Raw genomic sequence first — 21,555 nt, forward strand, 5'->3', positions numbered from 1 at the left:
CCTCCCCAGCCACCTCTTCTCCTAGGTCCTCCCTTGTCCATCATCAATAGCCTTTTACCTAGAACGAACAAAGCAATTTAGACTTTCTCCTAGGCTGTTTCTATTCCTTCCAGATAGTTCCAAAGGTCAAGTCATTTCTAAACAAGGCTTTCTAAATGCCCTCGCTATGTATGCCTCACAACACAATCAGTTTGGGTTGGCAGTTCTATCTGCCACTCACACTAAGGGTGTGTCTAGACTACAGAGTTTTTTTGAAAAAAAGTAGCCTTTTTTCAAAAAAACTTTACCTGTGTCTAGACTGCAGCAGCGTTCTTTCAAAAAGTAAATTGAAAGAACATGGCAATTTTTTCAATCACGGTAAACCTAATTTTACGAGGAATATCACCTTTTTTCAAAAGTACTTTTTTAAAAAAAGGTGTTATTGAATGCAAACTGTACTTTTTCGAAAGAGAGCATCTAGACTCTCTTTTGAAAAAGCGGCTCGCTTTTTTGAAAAATCTGCTTATAGTCTAGACGCTCTCTTTCAAAAGAGGCTTGTAGTCTAGGTGTAGCCTAAATGTCCAAAGCCTCTCCTTCCAAATTCTCAGGGTACTGCTCCCTAGTCACTTAGGGTATGTCTACACTACCCTGGTAGTTTGAACTAGGAGGGTAATGTATGCATACCGCACTTGCAAATGAAGCCCGGGATTTGAATTTCCTGGGCTTCATTTGCATAAGCGGGGCGCCGCCATTTTTAAAACCCCGCTAGTTCGAACCCCGTGCAGCGCGGCTACACGGGGCACGAACTAGGTAGTTTGAACTAGGCTTCCTAGTTCGAACTACCGTTACTCCTCATTTCACGAGGAGTAACGGTAGTTCGAACTAGGAACCCTAGTTCGAACTACCTAGTTCGTGCCCCGTGTAGCCGCGCTGCACGGGGTTCGAACTAGCGGGGTTTTAAAAATGGCGGCGCCCCGCTTATGCAAATGAAGCCCAGGAAATTCAAATCCCGGGCTTCATTTGCAAGTGCGGTATGCATACATTACCCTCCTAGTTCAAACTAGGAGGGTAGTGTAGACATACCCTTAGAGTGGAACCCTCACAGGGACACTCCTCGAAAAGAAAAGGAGGTGACTCACCTTGTGCGGTAACTGGTATTCTTTGAGATGGTTGTCTGAGTGGATCCTCCACAACCCTTCCTTCTCCCCTCTGCTTTGTAGTAAACATCTCTCTGTGGTAGAGAAGAAACTGAGGGACGGTTGATTATATGCGCGTCTCGGCACGCTCGCTATGTCACGAGACAGCACTGTGCATGCATGTTGGCACCTAGGGTACTGCTGCTAAAAATATCTGAGACGCAGGGATGCCAAAACACCTGCAGTTGAACTCCCACAGGGACACCTATCTCGAAGAACACGAGTTACTGCATAAGCTGAGTAACCTCTTTATTGGTGGTTTTGTTTGTCAGAAAAGTCCCAAAAATTCCAGTTGAGTTGCCTAGAGACAGTTTCCTCCTGAATATTTCTTTCTGGTTTGGTCCCTTCTGGAAGGTAAAGGACTTTGGCATAGGTCACATGGAGAGTCTGGGGAAGAGCAAGCCACAGAACCCAGGAGTTCTGACACCCCAGAACACTGCTTTCACCACTAGACTCCAGGCATCATGACTCCTTCTATTCAGGCCACTAACACTGTTGCCTCTTGGGGGTGGGTAGCAGACTGTATACCTGCAGGCAGCCATATTCCTGGCATGGTGCCCCTCTGATGCCAGCTGCTAGTCCTGCCTTCTCCCCCTCCCCATCCTCCACAAAGAGAAGGCTCTGTTGTGCAGAGCCGGGCCCATCTGCATTCAGCGGTGTGTCTTGGGGACATCCCCTGAACCCACGCCCCAGGGGACCACTATTGCTCCTGCAAGCCTGGTTTTGCATTCAGTTCTGGAAAGCAGCGCATCACTGATTCAGCAGCGCAGTGCAACGGTGAGACCCAGTTCAGGCACGGAGCAGAGTGACGGATGGAAAAGGCCTCTGGGGCTGATGAAAAGATTGCCACTGGATCCAGTGGGGTTTGGGACAGTGTGAGGGGCCTGGGGCAGTAGAACACTGGTGTCCTAGAGTCACACATGGCCGGCCTTCATCCTTCCCTGTCCAGATATTGATGAATGTTCCCAAGACCCATCACCCTGCGGCCTCAACTCCATCTGCAACAACACACTGGGCAGTTACACCTGCACGTGCCGGGCAGGCTACCTCTCGCCCAGCCAGCCTGACACCCCCTTCAACTGCACAGGTAAGTGTCTGATGCACGGGGTGGGGCTGGGCTCTGGGTGTAAGGCACTAATGCCTGCTCTCCAGTGGCCCTAAGTGAGAGCAGCTCTGCCTCCCCACTTCCTGTTCCTACTTTCTCCAGAGTCCCAGGTGCTACGGTTGCAGCAATTTCATGGGAGTCCTTCCCACCCAGCCGGAATAGTTAGAGCAGGGGTCTCCAACCTCTAAGCACAAGATCACTTTTTGAATTTAAGTGCAATCCAGGGTCTACCTCAAATCCAAACACTCTGGGCCCACCTCCTTCCCGCCCCTTCTCCGAGGCCCCGTCCCTCTCACTCCATCCTTCCTTCCTCCCCAACCTCATTTACTTTTCTCAAGAAGAGGGGGCTGTTGTGCTGGGGAGGAAGATGGAGTCTCTGATCTTGGGCTAAAGGATTTGGAGTGTGAAGGAACTCTGAGTTGAGACTGGGGCAGGAAGTTGAGATGCAGGAATGGTGTTCAAGGTGCAGGCTCTGAGAGGGAATTTGGGTGCAGGGGTTTGGGGTGCAGGAGGGGTTCAGGACTGGGGCCGGGGTTTGGAATCCGGGCTCCAGCTGGGCTCCGCTTAACAAAGGTGGCATCTGGATTATGGTGCAGGGGACTAAGACAGCCCCGGGGTGGGGGTGGAGGTGTGAGAGGCAGCTCCAAGGCAAAAGGCAGGAGCAGCACAGCAGTGCTGAGAGAAGCAGATGAGGTGCTGGCACTTGATAGCCTTCTGGCCAAACCAGTCAGGGTCATCTGTCAAAGGCTCCAAGATCTACCAGTAGATCCTGAACTAGTGGTTGGTGCCCCATGAGTTAGAGGATCTGCTGCCACGCAGTTGGCTTCCTCCATCTCTCTGCTCACAAAACCCCACAGGCCCTGCGTTCATGGACATCCCCACCCTCTAGTAGAAAGCAGATCAGGGCACAGAAAATTGGATAGTCTGTATGCACATCTGGAGAAACTGAGGCTTCCGGAAGGAAAAAACATTTGGCAAAGGTCACACAGGAAGTCCGTGGCAGAGCTGAGGATGGAACCCAGGAGTCCTGATTCCCCAAACCACTTTCACCACTAGGCATACTCCCTTCCTCAAGCTCCAGCTAGAATGCAGGGTAAGCCTTTGTGCCATACAGCTGGGATGAGCGCACCACCTTTCTACCCCATAATCAGCAATTGACCCCAGGTGTCCTCACTCTCCCTCCCCCCCGGCTCTTCTCTGCTCCAGCTCCCAACCCTCACTCTCCTCACAGAGCTCAGAAGGGAACCTGGCATCCTGACTCCCACTTCCCAGGCCACTAGCACTGTTGACTCTTTGGGATGGGCAACATATTGCAAACCTGCTGGGAGTCTCTTCCTGGCATGGTGCCCCCCTGATGCCAAGGGCCGCTCCCCCGTCCTATCAAAAGAAGTTCTGCTGTGTAGAGCTGGGTCTTTCTTTCTCTGTCACAAAGGTTGACGAGTGTGTCACGTACTCCCCATCCTTGACGCAGCCGTGCACTGTGTCAGTGCTGGATCTGGGACAGAGAGACCCATCCCAAAAGCCACTGGGGGTAGTGGAAAGAGTCTCAGGGAGTCCAATGGGGTTTGGATCAGCGTGTGGGCATGGGGGAGTAGATCACTAGTGTCATGAATGACCAACCTGGATTCTCCCCGCCCCCCGTAGATATTGATGAATGTTCCCACAACCCATCGCCCTGCGGCCCCAACTCCATCTGCAGCAACACGCTGGGCAATTACACCTGCACGTGCCAGGCAGGCTACCTCTCACCCAGCCAGCCTGGTGCCCCCTTCAACTGCACAGGTAAGCCTCCGACGTGGGTAGGGGGGTGCATGTGGGGCTCAGGATATGAGAGGCCAACGCTGGCTGACCAGGTCACCCTGCAGTCGAGAGCTTCGTTCTGAGCAGCTCAGTTCAGTTCAGGCACGGAGCAGAGTGACGGATGGAAAAGGCCTCTGAGGCTGATGGAAAGATTGCCACTGGATCCAATGGGGTTTGGGTCAGTGTGTGGGGTCTGGTACAGTAGAACACTCTTGTCCTAGTGTCATACATGGCCGGCCTGGATTCTTCCCCAACCAGATATTGAGGAATGTTCCCAAGACCCGTCGCTTTGTGGCCCCAACTCCATCTGCATCAATACACTGGGTAGTTACACCTGCATTTGCCAGCCAGGCTACCTCCCGCCCAGCCAGCCTGGTGCCCCCTTCAACTGCACAGGTAAGTGTCTGATTCAGAGGGTGGGGCTGGGCTCTGGGTGTGAGGCGCTAACGCTGGCTCTCTAGTGGCCCTAGGTGAGAGTAGCTCTGCCTCCCCATGCTCTATTCCTACTCTCTGCAGAGCCCCAGGTGCTACAGCTGGAGCAATAGTTAGAGGATCTGCTGCCACACAATTAACTTCCTCTATCTCTTTGCTAGCAATACCCCACAGCCCTTGTATCCATGGACACCCCCACACTTTAGGAGAAAACAGATCTGGGTAGAGAAAATTGGATAGTCTTTATTTGCATTTAGGGAAACTGAGGCTTCCTTAAGAGAAAACACTTAGCAAAGGTCACATGGGAAGATCGTGGCAGAGCTGAAGTTGGAACCCAGGAGTCCTGATTCCTCAATCCCCTGCTTTCCCCACTAGACATACTCCCCTCCTCAAGCTCCATCTTGAATGCAGGGTGTGACATAGTGGGGGGGCTGTCTGCTCTGTGACCCAGGGTCCCCCTGCGCTCTGATGGGAGATTCTCACTGACTCACCCAAATGTGTATTAACCCAGACACCCAGGCTCAGCCTCCCAGGGAGAGAGACAAAGGAAGGAAGGCGGAGACCAAAACCTGGCTGGGGGGCAGGGCTGGAAGAGAGTTTTTTAGTTTCTGTCTGGAATAATGGAGGAAGCAGCGTGAGCAAGGGGGCTGGGATTTAAGGGCCCAGTCTCCCCCATCTCAAGGGGGGCTGAGGTATCACAGGCCTAGCCCTGTAACTGGATTACATCGGTGCTGTGCTGTATCCCGGAGAAGCAATAAACTCCCTTTATTCTACCGGCTGATGGAGTCTGTTCATGCCACTACGGGGGTGCAGGAGATGGGAAACCCCAACGCGCCGTCACACAGGGAAGCTTGTGCACCATCCAACTAGCACAAACACACCACCTTCCTACCTCACAACCAGCAATCAACCTCGGGTGTCCTCACTCTCCCTGCCTCCTCCCCGGCTCCTCTTTGCTCCAGCTCCCAACCCTCACTCTCCTCACAGAGCTAAGATGGGAACCGAGGCGTCCTGACTCCCACTTCCCAGGTCACTAGCATTGTGGCCTGTTGGGGATGGGCAACATATTGCAAACCTGCTAGGAGCCTATTCCTGCTCCCCCCTCCTATCAAAGGCAAGTTCTGCTGTGTAGAGCTGGGTCTTTCTTTCTCTGTCACAAATGTTGACGAGTGTGTCATGGACACCCCATCCTTGACGCAGCCGTGCACTGTGTCAGTGCTGGATCTGGCACAGAGAGACCCATCCCAAAAGCCACTGGGGGTAGTGGAAAGAGTCTCAGGGAGTCCAATGGGGTTTGGATCAGCGTGTGGGCATGGGGGAGTAGATCACTGGTGTACTACTGTCATGAATGACCCACCTGGATTCTCCCTGCCCCCGCGTAGATATTGATGAATGTTCCCGCGACCCATCACCCTGCGGCCTCAACTCCATCTGCAGCAACACGCTGGGCAGTTACACCTGCAGGTGCCGGGCAGGCTACCTCTCACCCAGCCAGCCTGGTGCCCCCTTCAACTGCACAGGTAAGCCTTCGACGCGGGTTGGGGGGGTGCATGTGGGGCTCAGGGTATGAGAGGCCTACGCTGGCTGACCAGGTCACCCTGCAGTCGAGAGCTTCGCTCTGAGCAGCTCTATTGGCCCACCCCAGATTCTTTCTCTCCAAAGCCTGGACAGCTGCAGATATTTCATGAGGATGGTACCAGGGGCTCCTTCCTACCCACACCGAATAGCTACAGGATCAGCTGCTATGCATCTCCCTTCCTCCGGCCCTCTGCTCCTGAAACCCCACAGCCCTCTTGGCCATGGGGGCTCGAATCCTCTGGTGGAGCCGCATTCCCTACCGTAGAGTCAGAGCAGACACTAGACTGGTGTCATTAGACTCTGAACTCCATGGCCAGGGCCTGGCACGGCCTCCCTGTGCCCATGTGTAACACCCTGTGGGTGGGAATCAAACCCGGGTCCTTCTGGCCTTGTGTTGTGACATGTTTTAAATAAAATGTGTTGGCTTTTTGCTTCACAATGAGGCTTCATTGGGAAATTTAGTTCAGATTTAATTTAAAAACCCATCCACATGCAAACCAGCCGCAACCAAAAAGAAATAGGAAACTGGAACTTCACTCTGAGATGACGGCTCTATCCCTGATGAATGGTTTGGTGTGTGTGTTTCAGTGAGAAAAGTCCCAAAAATTCCACCTTGAGTTTCCTAGGGACAATTTGATGTCCAAGACTCCAAACCCTCTGTCCCTATTGTGTGAGCTAAAGGGCCGAGTCTGTTACTGGGAGGCACCTTCAGACTAAAAACCTCTGTGCCTGGATCAGACTTCTGGGTCCAGCCCTAGGAAGGCACATGGGTGTGTCACTGTGTGGATGTGACATGAGGGGAAATGTGTAGGGCAGCTGGGAGGTGCGAGTCCCAGCTCAAGCAGACACACACCCCCTAGCAGGGTGGAGCATTCACAGGGACCAGGCAATGGATGGGCCAGTGCCCTTGAGTTGCCCTATCCCAGATCCCAGGTGTGGGCGCTGCTTTGTAGCCCTGACAAAGCTGGTCAGTGTTTGTCTGTCCAGGTGGGGAATCGTTGTTGTAGCTGCAGTGATCCCAGGACCCCTGGCTGAAATAAGGCAGTCACAGACCCCTGTGGTGCTGTGTGAATGGACACCATCCACTGAGGTGTGCTGAGTGACAGCTGAACAGCCTCCGCTCCCATTGGTTGCAGGGGGAGCTGGCGGGGCTCCATCACTCACGGTGTGGTCCTATAATAATAGGAAAGCAGATCTCCCCATCATCCCTACCCACCAGGAAGGTTTGGATCAGTGTGAGGGACCTGGGGCAGTAGGTCACTGGTGTCATAGCATCACGCATGGCCAACCTGGATTCTTCTTCTAATGGTGTCCCCATGGGTGCTCCACTCTGGGTGCTGGTGCTCCACTCTGGGTGCTCCACTCCTCACGCTGGCGACCGGAGACTTTTCTAGCAGTTTCCACCACACCGCACACGTGCTGTAGCACCCCCTTGTGCTGTTGAAATCCGTTAGGCACTCTCCCGGCTCGGCTCCTCAGTCCCTTTTCTACCATCCTCAGCAGCAGACAGAGCCTTTCAATCTTTGTCAAAGAAAACCATGAAAAACCCAGTTACTCCCATTAGTTATGTAAGTATTCAAGTCATCTACCCCACCAACCCTCCACAATCTAAAGTTTAAAAAAAAAAGTTTTTCCTTGCGGCTTGCCGTTCTTCCCCCACGCCTCATGCCGGGATCTCCCAACTTTAAAAGGTGCCAGACGTGCCGGGATACTATGCCCATTTCTGACGAGCATTTTAAGTGTATAAAGTGTGCCTGTTGGAGTCACACCAGACACAAAAGTGCCCCCACTGCTTGAAACTCACAGCCAGAGCGCGCCGGGATTGAGCGAACAGACTGAAAACTCTCCTCTACGAGAAGTCACTTTGACCACCGTCAGAGGACTCACCACTGGCTCCAAAGTGGGCCTCCCAGAGCAAAGGTATGGATAAATCTCATCCCTCTGCCCTCTCTGGCCTTATGGCAGTGAAAACGGGTCTGTCTCCTGCCTATTTCCTACCCTCGGCACCAACAACCACCACAGATAGGCTCAGCATGTCAGGAACGCCACTGTCCAAGAGGACGGCACCGCACAGGAGAGCCCACTCAGAGCTGAAACAGAGACCATGGGCACCTCATGCACCAATGGCACTGCCTTCACCAACAGCACCGGCTGCACAGGCGGGCCGACATACGGATCGCACAGCACCAAGGCAACAGGCTCAAACAGCACCAACGTCCATGCCAAAGAAGCCCTGCACCAATATGCCTCCACTGGATCACTCAGCACCAGGGCCGCCATCGGCACCAGGTAAGCCACACACCTCGGCACCGTCTCAGGAACATGCATGCTATCGATCCCCAGTATGGAGCCTCACGCCAACGGCACTGATCTCACTGGGATCCTCTATCCAGTCAGTGCACTCGCGTAGATAATGAAATATCTCACGATCTCCGAGCAATGTGGGCATGGAACCAAGGAGTATATTTTCTTCCCAACACTCCAGTCCTGCTCACAGACCTCCCTCTTGGCAACCAGACTCCGTGGCATACACATACCCTCCTCCTCCACCACCATGGTATGCACAACAGTATGGCTACCCACCACTACCTATACCACTCAATGGCAGCTGTGGGATCCACGACCTAAGAAGAGCCACCATTGTGTCCCCTCCACCATCTCCAGACCACCACCAGCTTCTCCGCCAATTACCACTTTGGTAACTGAGCCACAGTACAGCCTCCCACTACCTCCCGAATAGCATTCCCCGTGTACGAAGCTATTATGGACCCAGCGGATAATATCTGGCAGAATCCTGCGTCCATTACCACAACTAACAAAAGGGCAGACCTCAAGTACTTCATTGCACCAAAAGGAATGGATTTCCTCTTCACCCATCCCCCACCAAACTCATTAGTGGTGGACTCTGTTCGACATAAGGAAAGACTATCTAACCTCAGGACCACTCCACAAGACAAAGACCATAAAAGAGTTGACATAGTGGGTCGTAAAGTCTATTCCTCCGCCACCCTGCTCCTTCGAGCAGCAAACTACATGGTGATGTTCACAGACTATGATTACATCAACTATTCTAAACTGCAAGACCTAATTTAGCACTTACCAGAACACAAGAGGCCAACTCTCCTTAGCATCCTGCAGAAAGGCCATACCGTTTCCCATATAGCCCTACAGTCCGCAAACACACTGGCCCATATAATAGCATCTACCATTGTATTGCGCAGAATTTCATGGCTGCAGGCATCTGGAGTCATAAGAGATCTGTAGCAGAAGGTCAAAGATCTGTCGTTCGACAAGACCAACCTCTTTGCTGCTAAGACAGACGAAGTATTATATTCCATGAAGTACTCCCGCACCACTCTCAGGACCCTGGAAATGTACACTTCCCCCTTTAAGAGAACCAGGTACTCAACCTACCCGAGACCCAGGGAGCCATACAGGCAACAACCCAGATATGATTTCCGCCAAAAAGAAAGGCCACAATGTCGCAAACCCCCATGCCCACAGCAACAATACTGCTCTACGACCCATCCATCCATAGCCAAACAACAAATTTGAAAAATATGTAAAGAGCCAGAAAACCACCCCAATGCCGCTCGTGACCAGTCAGTCTCAGTTCAGCCATCGTCTCCAAGCTTTTTTCCATCAATGAACCCAAATCATATCAGACAAATGGATCCTAGAACTTATCCAATATGGTTATGCCATTCCCTTCACCTCCTTGCCTCCCACCCACCCTCCCAACCCGTCCCTCTTCAGGGATCCATTTCATGAAAACCTTCTCCATCAAGAAGTCTCTCACCTACTAAAATTAGGTGCCATAGAACAGGTACCATCAGAATTCCACAGTCAGGGCTTTTACTCAACCTACTTCCTATCCCAGAAAAAGACTGGAGGATGGCGACCTATATTGTATTTGAGGAGACTCAACAAATACATTGCTTACCACCGCTTCAAGATGGTAACCCTAGCAACAGTTATTTTCACAATGGATCAAGGGGATTGGCTTTCGGCTCTCTACCTCCATGATGCCTACTTCCACGTCACAATCCATCCTGCACACAGATGCTTCTTACAATTCATGGTGGGCACCCAACACTACCAGTACCAAGTGCTCCCATTTGGCCTCTCAACTGTCCCCAGGATATTTTCCAAAACTCTGACAGTCATCATGGCCTCACTACAGCATCAAGGAGTCATGATATTTCCATATCTAGATGACTGCCTCATAAAAGGGTCATCCTTTCAGGAAACCAAGGCCATGATCGACACTACCATGAACTCTCTGGTCAACCTCGGCTTCCATATAAACCATACAAAATCCACGCTATGCCCAACCCAGAAGTTGGAGTTTACAGGGGCCCTCGTCAACACAGTGGCAGCAAAGGCTACTCTGCCCGAACACAGATTCAATACCATACGTGATCTTATCATGAGTGCACAATCAGCTCCGACTATGACGGTATGCAAATGCCTCAAAATCTTTGGGTATATGGCTTCTACAACATACGTTGTCAAGTTGGCCAGGCTCCACATGAAGGGCCTACAGTCACGGCTGGCCACAACCTACAGGCCCTCCAGGGACCAACTTTCAAAACTAGTTACTAACCCACCACGCATCCTCAATTCCCTTCAATGGTTGACGAAATCGCAAAACATGCTAGATGGCGTACCATTCCAACGGCCTTCCCTCAAACTGACAATGATGACTGACGCATCACTCAGGAGTTGGGGAGTCCATTTAGGGACCGTCACAGCTCAAGGCAAATGGTCCTTTATGGAACAAACTTTTCATATCAACCTCCTCGAATTACGAGCAGTCAGATATGCATGTCAACATTTCCAATCTTACATAGCTCTCAAGTCCATTACTATAATGACAGACAACACCACCTGCATGTACTGCATCAATTGACAGGGAGGTGCACAATCCCCATCCCTTTGCATGGAAGTCATCAAATTGTGGAACTGGTGCCTGGTACATCAGGTTACCTCAGTAGCCTCCTACCTTCCTGGAGTACTCAATGTCACAGCCGATGCTCTAAGCTGCACATTCTATGACCAGCACAAATAGGAAATAGACAAGCTCGCACTCGATCTAGTGTTTCACCAGTGGGGCCAACTAGACGTAGATCTCTTTGCCATAAGAAGCAACAGAAAGTGTCACCTCTATTGCTTCAGAGCAGCCCTAAGGAAACACTCCCTCTGGGATGCCTTTTCTATCAGGTGGGACACTCCGCTCCTTTATGCCTTTCCACCTTTTCCTCTCCTGCACAAAGTTCTCAACAAGATCAGGACAGATCAGGCTCGAGTCATAATGGTTGCACCAGCGTGGCCCAGACAGACTTGGTATCCTTACCTTCACAAAATGACAATGGCAGATTCGTATGTCTTCCCGCTTCACCACAACCCTTCTACCGCAGAATCATGGAAAGTATCTCCATCCAGGACTCCACAAGCTTCATCTCCATGCCTGACTCCTTCATGGCTCCAGGATGCCAAAAACAACTGTTCAGAAATGGCAAAAGAAATACTGATCAACAGTAGAAGACAATCCACCAGGAAAACATACATCTATAAATAGAACAGATTTTCTCACTGGTTCAAATGATCGCATACGACACCCCCGGAATCCTTCCCCTTCCCCATTCAGTTGGAATACTTATTATACCTTAAACAATCAGGTCTCACTCTCAGCACCATTAAGGTACACACGGCTGCCATAGCTGCTTTTCATCAGGAAGGGGTTTCCTTCCTCGCAAATCCAATGACCAAGAGATTCCTTAAGAGCATACAGAACACCTTTCCACTAGTCCGCCCTCTAGCCCCAGTCTGGGATCTGAACCACATACTTAAGGGCTTGACAAAACCACCCATCGAACCACTAGCCACTTGCTCTTGGTCACATCTATTGATGAAGGTATCCTTTTCAATTGCAATAACCTCCAGCAGGAGAATGAGCTCACTCACTGCATTGATGCCTGAACCCCCGTACATGGTGTTTACCAAGGACAGAATTATACTTCAACCCCACCTGAAGTTCCTCCCCAAAGTACTTTCCCCCTTCCACGTCAATGAACCCGTACACTTACCTACCTTTCTTCCTAAGCCGCACGCTGATCCAGTGCATGCTGCATGGCACACACTCGATGTCCACAGGGCATTTGTGTTTTATATTGACCACACCAGAGCCTGATGAGCATCCCCTAGACTGTTTCTGTCCTATGCAGAACGATCCAAGGGACAGGCAATCTCATCTCAGAGGAACTCAAAATGGATCTCCTCCAGTATTCGGACATGTTATACACTCTATGATAAAAACTTACCTGAAACCATCACAGCGCATTCCACCAGGGCAATATCTTCTACTACCGCCTTTCTCAGCTACGTTCCTCTCCGGGACATTTGTAATGCTGCCACCTAGTCATCTGACTATACAGTCACACAGCATTATGCCCTCTCCTCTTCAATCACATCTTCCAGAGAGGTGGGGCAAGCAGTACTGTACACAGTGACTAACATAGGGCTCCAAACCTACCTCCACGGAGCTGACAACTGCTGTGTAGTCACCCAGGGTATGTCTACACTACAACATTAATTCGAACTAACAACCGTAAGTTCGAATTAACTTTAATAGGCGCTACACATGCAAACCGCTAGTTCGAACTTAATTCAAACTAGCGGAGTGCTTAATTCAAACTAGGTAAAGCTCATTCTATGAGGACTAACACCTAGTTCGTATTAAGTAGTTCGAATTAAGGGCTGTGTAGCCACTTAAGTCGAACTAGTGGGAGGCTAGCCCTTCCCAGCTTGCCCTGGTGGCCACTCTGGGCACAACCAGGAAAACTCTTCTGCCCCCCTTCCGGTCCCGGAACCCTTAAAGGGGCACGGTCTGGCTACAGCGTTTGTGCCAGTTGCAAGCCTGCCAGTACCCAGCCAGCAGACCCTGCACCTGGCACACGATGAGTCAGCCACCCGCTGCCACCCAGCCCTCTGCCTCTTCCCAGGACCAGGCTGGCAGTTCACACGAGCCTGGCCGGGGCCGCAAGAGGCAGGCGCCTGCCTGATCAAGTGCAGAGATCGTGGACCTCATCGAGGTTTGGGGGGAGGCCTCCAACGTCCATGATCTCCACATTAGCCACAGGAACGCGGCCGTCTACAGCCACATGGCTGCCAGCCTGGCCGCCAGAGACCACATGCGGACCCGAGAGCAGGTCCGTTGTAAAATCAAGGACCTGCGGCAGTCCTACTCCAGGGCATGCCAGCCAGGGGCCAACCCGGAGACCTGCCCCCACTTTGAGGCCCTGGACCGCATACTGGGGGCTCACGCCATCCATGCCCCCTGGGTGGTGATCGACCCCGGGGCAGAGGGCCCCATCCCGGATACCGAGGCGGACCACCCTGCGTAGCAGCACCCAGTTGATGGCCTTGACCACCTGCAGAGGGACACAGCAAACCGCGAATCACTGGGGCGCCCGGGTGGCTGGGACTGTTCATTCCCTGGCACTGCCCCGCACCCCACTCCCGGAAGCAACCCCCGCGGGTGGCGTGTAGTACGGCCAGGACAGACTGAACCCTCCGGTGTGGGGCCCTTTCACCTCCTCCCCCCCCATTTTCTCTGAGGCGGCCCATCCCTTTCTTGCAGCCCCCCTCCATTCCTGGCCCAGTGGCCGGTGGGTGCTGTACCTGCATGAGCACTGCTCCAACGGTGGATCTCCCCACGCCAAACTGGTTCCCGACGGATCGGTAGCTGTCCAGCGTGGAGAGTTTCCAGAGGGCGATGGCCATACGCTTCTGGAGGGGGATGGCGGGCCTCATGCAAGTGTCCCGTCGCCACAGAGCAGGGGCGAGCCACTCGCAGAGCTCCAGGAAGGTGTCCCTCTTCATCCTGAAGTTCTGGGTCCACTGTCTGTCTCCCCAGCGCTCCAGGACGATGTGGTCCCACCAGTCGCTGCTAGTGTCCAGATGCCATATGCGGCAGGGCATCCAGGCGCTGCTGCCACTCCTCCACGACCCCCAGGGAGGCCAGGGGGAGAGAAGGGGGCTGATATGCACCAGTTGGTGCAAGGCAGCCTCCATCCATTGCTGGCAGGCTTGCAGCAGCAAGTCCAAAAACTGCACCAGAAAGCCCAGAGCCAGCTCTGGCTCCATGTTGCCAACTGCGGCGGCGTCCCCAAAGGGAGCCACCTACACAGACAGGTGCAGAGAAAAACGCTTTGCTGTCCCTCGGCGAGGTTGGCAAGCAAGCGAAAAAGCTGAGAACCGGCTGTCCAGGGGTCCCTTTAAGCACGAGCCTCAGATAGCCTCAGACAGCAGCCACACAAAGCAACTACTGACCTGATGCCCTGCTGGAACCGGTTTCAGCTGCCCTTAAGTGCGCCCCAGTGTCCAGTCAGTGTGGACGTGCTAGTTCAAATTAGCAAAACGCTAATTCGAACTAGTTTTTAAGTCTAGACGCACTAATTCAAATTAGCTTGGTTCGAATTAAGTAATTCGAACTAAGTTAGTTCGAATTAGTGCTGTAGTGTAGACATACGCCCAGAGTGGAGCACCCACGGGGACATCACTCGAAGGAGAAGAAAAAGTTACTCACCTTGTGCAGTAACAATAGTTCTTCGAGGTATGTGTCCCCATTGATGCTCCACTACCCTCCTTCCTTCCCCTGCTTGGGTAGAGAAGACGCGCACACCTAACGGATTCCAACAGCACAAGAGGGTGCCACAGCGCATGCATGGCACAGTGAAAACTGTTGGAAAAGTCTCCAGTTGCTGGCACGAGGACGCACCAGCACTCCGAGTGGAGCACCCATAGGGACACACACCTTGAAGATCTACAGTTACTGCACAAGGTGAATAACTCTTTCTTCTCTCCCCTAGATATTGACAAATGTTCCCACTATCCATCATTCTGCGGCCCCACCTCCATCTGCAACAGCACGCTGGGCAGTTACACCTGGACCTGCCGGGCAGGCTACGTCCCTCCCAGCCAGCCTGGTACCCCCTTCAGCTGCACAGGTAAGTGTCTGATGCAGGGGTTGTGGAGGGGAGTGAGGGCATCTGGGTGTGAGAGGCTAACTCTGGCTCTCCAGCGGCCTGTAGGTGAGAGCAGCTCTGCTTGTCCATCCTCTATTCCTACTTTCTCCCGAGCCCCAGGCTCTATGGCTGCAGTGATACCATGGAGTCCTACACACACAGTCAGAATATTTAGAGGATCTGCTGCCATGAAGCTTGCTTCCTCCAGCCCTGTACTCGCTAAACCCCACGGCCCTCCCATGGATCTGGGAGAGATACTGGGATTGTCTTCATCCACATCTGAGGAAATTTGGCTTCTGGAAGGGCAAAGACTTGGGAAAGGTCACATGGGGAGTCCGTGTCATATTGCACCCCCCGGGGGAGGGGGGGGGGGGGTTAGGGCAGGGTGTTGGAGGGTGCAATATGACAGGATCTATGCGAAATTTAAGTGTGGGAGAGAGTGGGAGGGTCAGAGTAGGTGGTTAGTGTGTGTGTGGGAGACTCAGGGTATCTGTTGGAGATGCAGGGAGTGCAGGAGTCAGGACAGGAGGTTGGGGGTAAGGAGGGCTCAGGGCAGGGGACTGAGGATGTGGGCTTTGCGGGGGCACATCTACACTGCGGCATTATTTCAAAATCATACAATCATAGAATACTAGGACTGGAAGGGACCTCGAGAAGTCATCGAGTCCAGTCCCCTGCCCTCATGGCAGGACCAAATACTTTCTAGACCATCCCTGATAGACATTTATCTAACCTCCTCTTAAATATATCCAGAGATGGGGATTCCACAACCTCCCTGGGCAATTTATTCCAGTGTTTGACTACTCTGACAGTCAGGAAGTTTTTCCTAATGTCCAACCTAAACCTTTCTTGCTGCAGTTTAAGCCCATTGCTTCTTGTTCTATCCTCAGAGGCCAAGATGAACAAGTTTTCTCCCTCCTCCTTATGACACCTTTTTAGATACCTGAAAACAGCTATCATGTTTCCCCCTCAGTCTTCTCTTTTCTAAACTAAACAAACCCAATTCTTTCAGCCTTCCTTCTTAGGTCATGTTCTCTAGACGTTTAATCATTCTTGATGTTCTTCTCTGGACCCTCTCCAATTTCTCCATATCTTTCTTGAAATGTGGTGCCCAGAACGGGACACAATACTCCAACTGAGGCCTAACCAGTGCTTGCTCACAACACACCTGTTAATGCATTCCAGAATCATGTTTGCTTTTTTTGCAACAGCATCACACTGCTGACTCATATTCAGCTTGTGGTCCACTATAACTCCTAGATCCCTTTCTGCCATACTCCTTTTCCAGACAGTCACTTCCCATTAACAAAGTACATGTATATACAGCAAGCCAAGATGGCAGACATCTTACTCTAATTTCTGAAACCCCCGTTTCACGAGGAATAAGGGAAGTCAAAGGAAGAGTGTTCCTCCTTCTACTTCCTACTGTGAAAACAGCACCAAAAGCAGCAGTAAGCTATATTGACTTCAGCGACACAATTAACACAGCTGAAGTTGTGTATCTTAATTTGACTTTTGCTCTTCAATATAGACGTGCACCAGGAGTCAGAGGTTGGGGCTGAATAGGTGGGGAGCTCAGGAGTCAGGGCAGGAGGCTGGGATGTGTAGGGGTGAGTCTGGGGTGAAGGGCAAGGTGATGCAGCCACACATACTGGGTTGCTGCTGCTCTTCTTTTCCTTCCTCTGACCATCAGGGAGCGAGGGGAAAGTGCATAGCTTGCTGCTGCCTCCTCTGCCCTCCCCTGGGCAGCCAAGAGCAAGAGGAAGGCACAAGCTTGTGCACTTTCCTCTTATTCCCTTAGGGTATGTCTACAGTAGCTCGTTAGTTTGAGCTAGGTAGGCAAAGGAGGGCAACCGGAGTTGCAAATGAAGACCGGGATTTAAATATCCTGGGCTTCATTTGTATGTTCCCGGGTGCCGCCATTTTTAAATCCTCCTTAGTCCAAACTAACTGCTCGCGGCTAGACACGGCAATTAAACATTAATTCAAACTAACTCCTTAGTTCGAATTAACTGTTACTCCTCATTTCACTTACTGTCGTGAAATGAGGGGGGCAGAGGCAGAGCGGTGGGGGGGATTGAAGCCCCTCACAGCCCGCATGGTGCATAATATAAAACTTACTTATATGTCCAGTATTTTTGCAATTTGTTTCCCAAACAGAAAGCTCAAATACCGGACTGTCCAGTTCAAAACTGGATGCCTGGCAACCCTACCCCTTAAAAACACTGGGCCCTGGAGCAATTGTCCCCTTTGCCCACCCGTGAGCATCTCTGCTCTTTCGGTATGTGTAAGCAACCTGCTGGCTAAAGCTCAGTGCGAAGGGGTTGGTTGGTGAACTCCCCCCAGTACCCAAACAAATGGGAAGAGTCAGTGGGCTATCAGGACCCTGGGACTGGCCATGTTCCAAGACAGCCTGATTGACAGGGCTGGCAGGCTCATGAGGGGGACATAGGTGAGCTGGGAGTAGGGCTCCCGGCACGTAGCCAGAGGGGCCAGAGAAGCAGCCCAGGGGCTGAAGGCAGTGCATTAGAGAGTGGAGCTGGGGCCCGAGCAGTCTGGAGCTGGGGCTGGTGAGGGGGGCTTTGCAGAAATAGCACATATTCTTATACTGGTACATCGCTAGGAAACTGGATCCACGTACTGCACCTTTGCATGCCATCTTGGACTACAGCCTACAGTTAAAAGAAACAGGGTTAGCTCTAGTGTCTTTGAAAGTACATCTAGCAGCCATCACTGTTTTCCACACCTCAGTGGCTGGTTATTCAGTATTTTCACCTCCTACCATACATAGGTTCCTCAAGGGTCTCTCCAACTTGTATCCTCTGTGAAGGTTACTGTCTCCTGAGTGGAACTTGGAACTAGTTTTGGACACTCTAACCCGTGTTTCCTTTGAGCCGATAGCAACTGTTCCACTTACAATGATGATGCTTAAAGTTACATTTCTGCTAGCCATTACTTCTGCTTGCAGAGTTGGGGAGATAGCCTTGATGGCGATTCCACCATACAACATCTTCAGCAGTGATAGAGTCACGTTATGTCCACACCCATCCTTCCTTCCGAAGGCTGGCTCAGACTTCCATATAAACAAGCCAGTTGTACTCCCATCTTTGTACCCCAAACCACATGAGAGCACTCGCGAGACCATCCTTCATTTACTAGATGTGAGAAGATCTCTTGCATTTTATTAGGAAAGACCTCGGAACTTCCACAAGACAGACCAATGGCTAATTTCACTAACGGAACGTAGCATAGGTCAAACTATCTCATTGCAATGAGTTTCAAACCTTATTGTTACCTGCATTAAACAGTGTTATGCTATAGGACTGACCAGTCAATCAACAGATCTCATTGTCTATGACGCCTTTAATGATCAACTAAACCAATCCTTGATCGGCAGAGCTGATTACAGATGTCACATAAAAAGCTGCCAACTGTAGGTGCTGTATGTTCTTTTCGGATCCTCCACTTTTCCTGCAATACCTGGATATGCTGACTCTCAAAGCAATTAAGAGCCTGTACAATGGTTTGTCACCAGGACATTCTGGCCTGAACTAGTTTCCAGATCATTGGGAGATATGCCTTGTGACTTCATATTAGCCTTTAATATGTCTTTATAGCACTTATATTGACCACCGATAGAGTGCTTTCAGTGAGCAAGCTGGCCATAGAAGACCATCTTTGGTATCCGTGTATCATCCACCCTCATAACATGACCAATCCAGGAAAACTGTTTGTTCATAAGCATTGCTTCCATGCCCATGACACCATACAGCTTAAGAACCTCTGTATTAGGAATTTTGTCCCACCAGTTCACATGGGCAATCTTCCTCAGACAATGCATATGGAACTGATCGAGCTTCAAAACATGACAAAGATATATTGTACATGACTCCAAGCTATACAGCAGGACATTCAGAACAACTGCCTGATAAACCTCTATCTTGGCATGGAGTTTAATACCATGGACATTCCACAGGCATTTGGTCAGTTTTCCAAAGGCAGCGCTGGCTTTGGCTAGTCGAGTAGATACATCATGATCCACATTTATGCTAGAGGACAATACACTTCCCAGGTAGCAGAACTTGTCGACAGACTTAAGGACTGTACCAGCAGCAGTAACCATTGGAGTGTTGGGCTCTTTCCAGACAGGCTGAGGCATAACTTCTGTCTTCTTGAGGCTCACTGTGAGTCCAAAACAGTGAGCAGAAGTAACAAAATGATCAAAAAGCTCCTGCGCATCCTTCACTGAATGAGCCAGCAATGCACAGTCAACAGCAAGCAGAAGGTCACAAATAGTTGTAGTAACCACATTAGTGCAAGCCTGGAGTCTCCGGAGATTGAAAATACTGCCATCAGTTCGAAACTGAATATGTATGCCCAACGTGCAGTCCTTAAAAGCAACTAACAGCATCATTGAAAAGTAGATGTTGAACAAGAGAGGAGCAAGGACTCATCCTTGCTTTGAACCATTTGATATTTCAAAAGGTGCTGATGTGTTTGCATCGTCAAGGACTCAACCAAGCATGCCATCATGGAGAGACCAAACAATGTTGATAAATTTTTCAGGACAACCAATTCATCCAAGTATTTTCAAGAGCCCATTTCTGTTGACTGTGTCGAACACCTTGGTGAAATCAATGAAAATCACATTGAGGTCCTGATGTTGCTCTCTACGGGTATGTCTACACTACCCCCTAGTTCGAACTAGGGGGGTAGTGTAGACATAGGGTACATTTCTCTTGTATCTGTCTGTCTGTAAATATGATATTGGCAGTGCCTCAACCAGCACGAAATCCGCACTGGCTTTCAGGAATAATACCATTTTTAAACACATGTAGCAAGAGCTGATTGTAAAGAACACGGGCCAGGATCTTACCAACTATAGAGAACGGAGAGATGCCCATCACAACATGCACGGTCACCTTTCCTCTTATATATATGTACAATCAGGGCATCTTTGAAGTCCTGGGGGACTAGCTCCTTCTCCCAAATGGTGCAAAATAAATGGGTGAGATGGTACATCAGCTTTCCACTAGCAGTTTTGTAAATTTCTGATGGAATTGCATCACTGTCAGGTGCTTTTCCAGATTTCAGCTGTTTAACAGCTTTTTGTACCTCATCAAGAGTGGGTGGTACGTCCCGCTGTAAATCATTAGCCCACTGAGGAATCTCTTCAAGAACGCTGCTGTCAGAAGTTGAGGTCTGGTTCCATACTTTGTGGAAATGTTCAGCCCAGCGGTCAAGGATTTTAGCACTAACTGTGATCAAAGTGAGGCCATCAGCAGAGCGCACTGGTGTACAGCCAGCAATGAGTAGCCCATAGACTGCACTCAGCCCATCATAGAATGCTTTAAAGTCTTGTCTATCAGCTACGTCTTGGTGTTTAATTGCTTGATGTTTCCATCAGCTGTAATTTGACTTATGCCTCCTGCTTAGCTCAAATATATGTTGATTTCCTAGAGGCATTCTCTTTATCGTTGATCCAAGCCAGGTGTGTCACATGCATCTTATCAAGAAGAGCTTGGGCATCTCTGTCCTTGTCATCAAACCAGTCCTTGTGCCTGTGTTTTTGGAAACTGAGAATCTCGACAGCAGTTCTGTAGGTTGTTTCTTTGACATTTATCCAATCATCCTCAATAGTGGGTGACCATGCTAGACCTTTATTGCTGGTGTCTAAGGAAGCATCAAGACTGCATTGAAACAGCGCTTGTGTCTCGGGTATTTCAAGTTTACCTACATCCAACTTTTTTCAGCATATAGCAGAATGATGACATTTTGATGAACAAAGATTCATTGAGAGAACACTACGTACCATGTAGTGGCCAGACCAGGAGCCAGTACCACGCATTGCACGAGTCAATTTGACATCAGAAAGGTCTTTTTGGGTATGTCTACGCAGCAAAGTTATTTCGAAATAACAGCCGTTATTTCAAAATAACTTTACTAGCATCTACACAGCCAAACCGCTATTTCAAAATTAATTCAAAATAGCGGAGCATTTATTTAAAATTTGGTAAACCTCATTCCATGAGGAATAAAGCCAAATTCAAAATAGCTATTTTGAAATAAGTGCTGTGTAGGCACTTATTTCGAAAAAGGGGGCCTCCAGCCTTTCCAGGTGCCCTGATGGCCACTCCAGCCTCAACCAAGAACACGCCTCTCCCTCACTCTCTCCCTCTCCCCAGAGCTCTTAAAGGGGTTGACTCTGCACACAGTGCCTGTGCCAGCTCCAAGCCTGCCAGCCCAGAGCCAGCAGTCACTGCCCCTGACTCAATGGCCCCAAAACATAAGCCAGCAAGCCACTGGCAGCCAGCCCTCCACCACTCCCCAGGAGCAGTCTGCCAGCTCCCAGGAGCCTGCCAGGGCCCAGAGATGGTGAGCACCTTCCTGGTCCAGGATGGAGATCATGGACCTTATTCAGGTTTGGGGGGATGCC

General features: G+C 50.6%; 1 protein-coding gene across 5 annotated transcripts in view; it reads left to right on the top strand.

The window, feature by feature from the left end:
* LOC102449812 (adhesion G protein-coupled receptor E3-like) overlaps positions 1-21,555 on the top strand; it is an 85,186-nt gene that overhangs the window by 22,766 nt on the left and 40,865 nt on the right. The window contains exons 6-10 of one of the 5 annotated variants that reach the window (XM_075902267.2): positions 2,125-2,262; positions 3,925-4,062; positions 4,339-4,476; positions 5,895-6,032; positions 14,964-15,101. In XM_075902267.2, the coding sequence (XP_075758382.2) occupies positions 2,125-2,262; positions 3,925-4,062; positions 4,339-4,476; positions 5,895-6,032; positions 14,964-15,101 (690 nt within the window). Of the gene's footprint in view, positions 1-2,124; positions 2,263-3,169; positions 3,374-3,924; positions 4,063-4,301; positions 4,477-5,894; positions 6,033-14,963; positions 15,102-21,555 lie in introns of those variants that run through there. The other 4 variants (XM_089774822.1, XM_089774823.1, XM_089774824.1 and 1 more) reach the window with 4 other exon arrangements.

This window comes from Pelodiscus sinensis, chromosome 31, assembly GCF_052426305.1.
Source record: "Pelodiscus sinensis isolate ZL-2025 chromosome 31, ASM5242630v1, whole genome shotgun sequence".
Classification (NCBI taxonomy): domain Eukaryota; kingdom Metazoa; phylum Chordata; order Testudines; family Trionychidae; genus Pelodiscus; species Pelodiscus sinensis.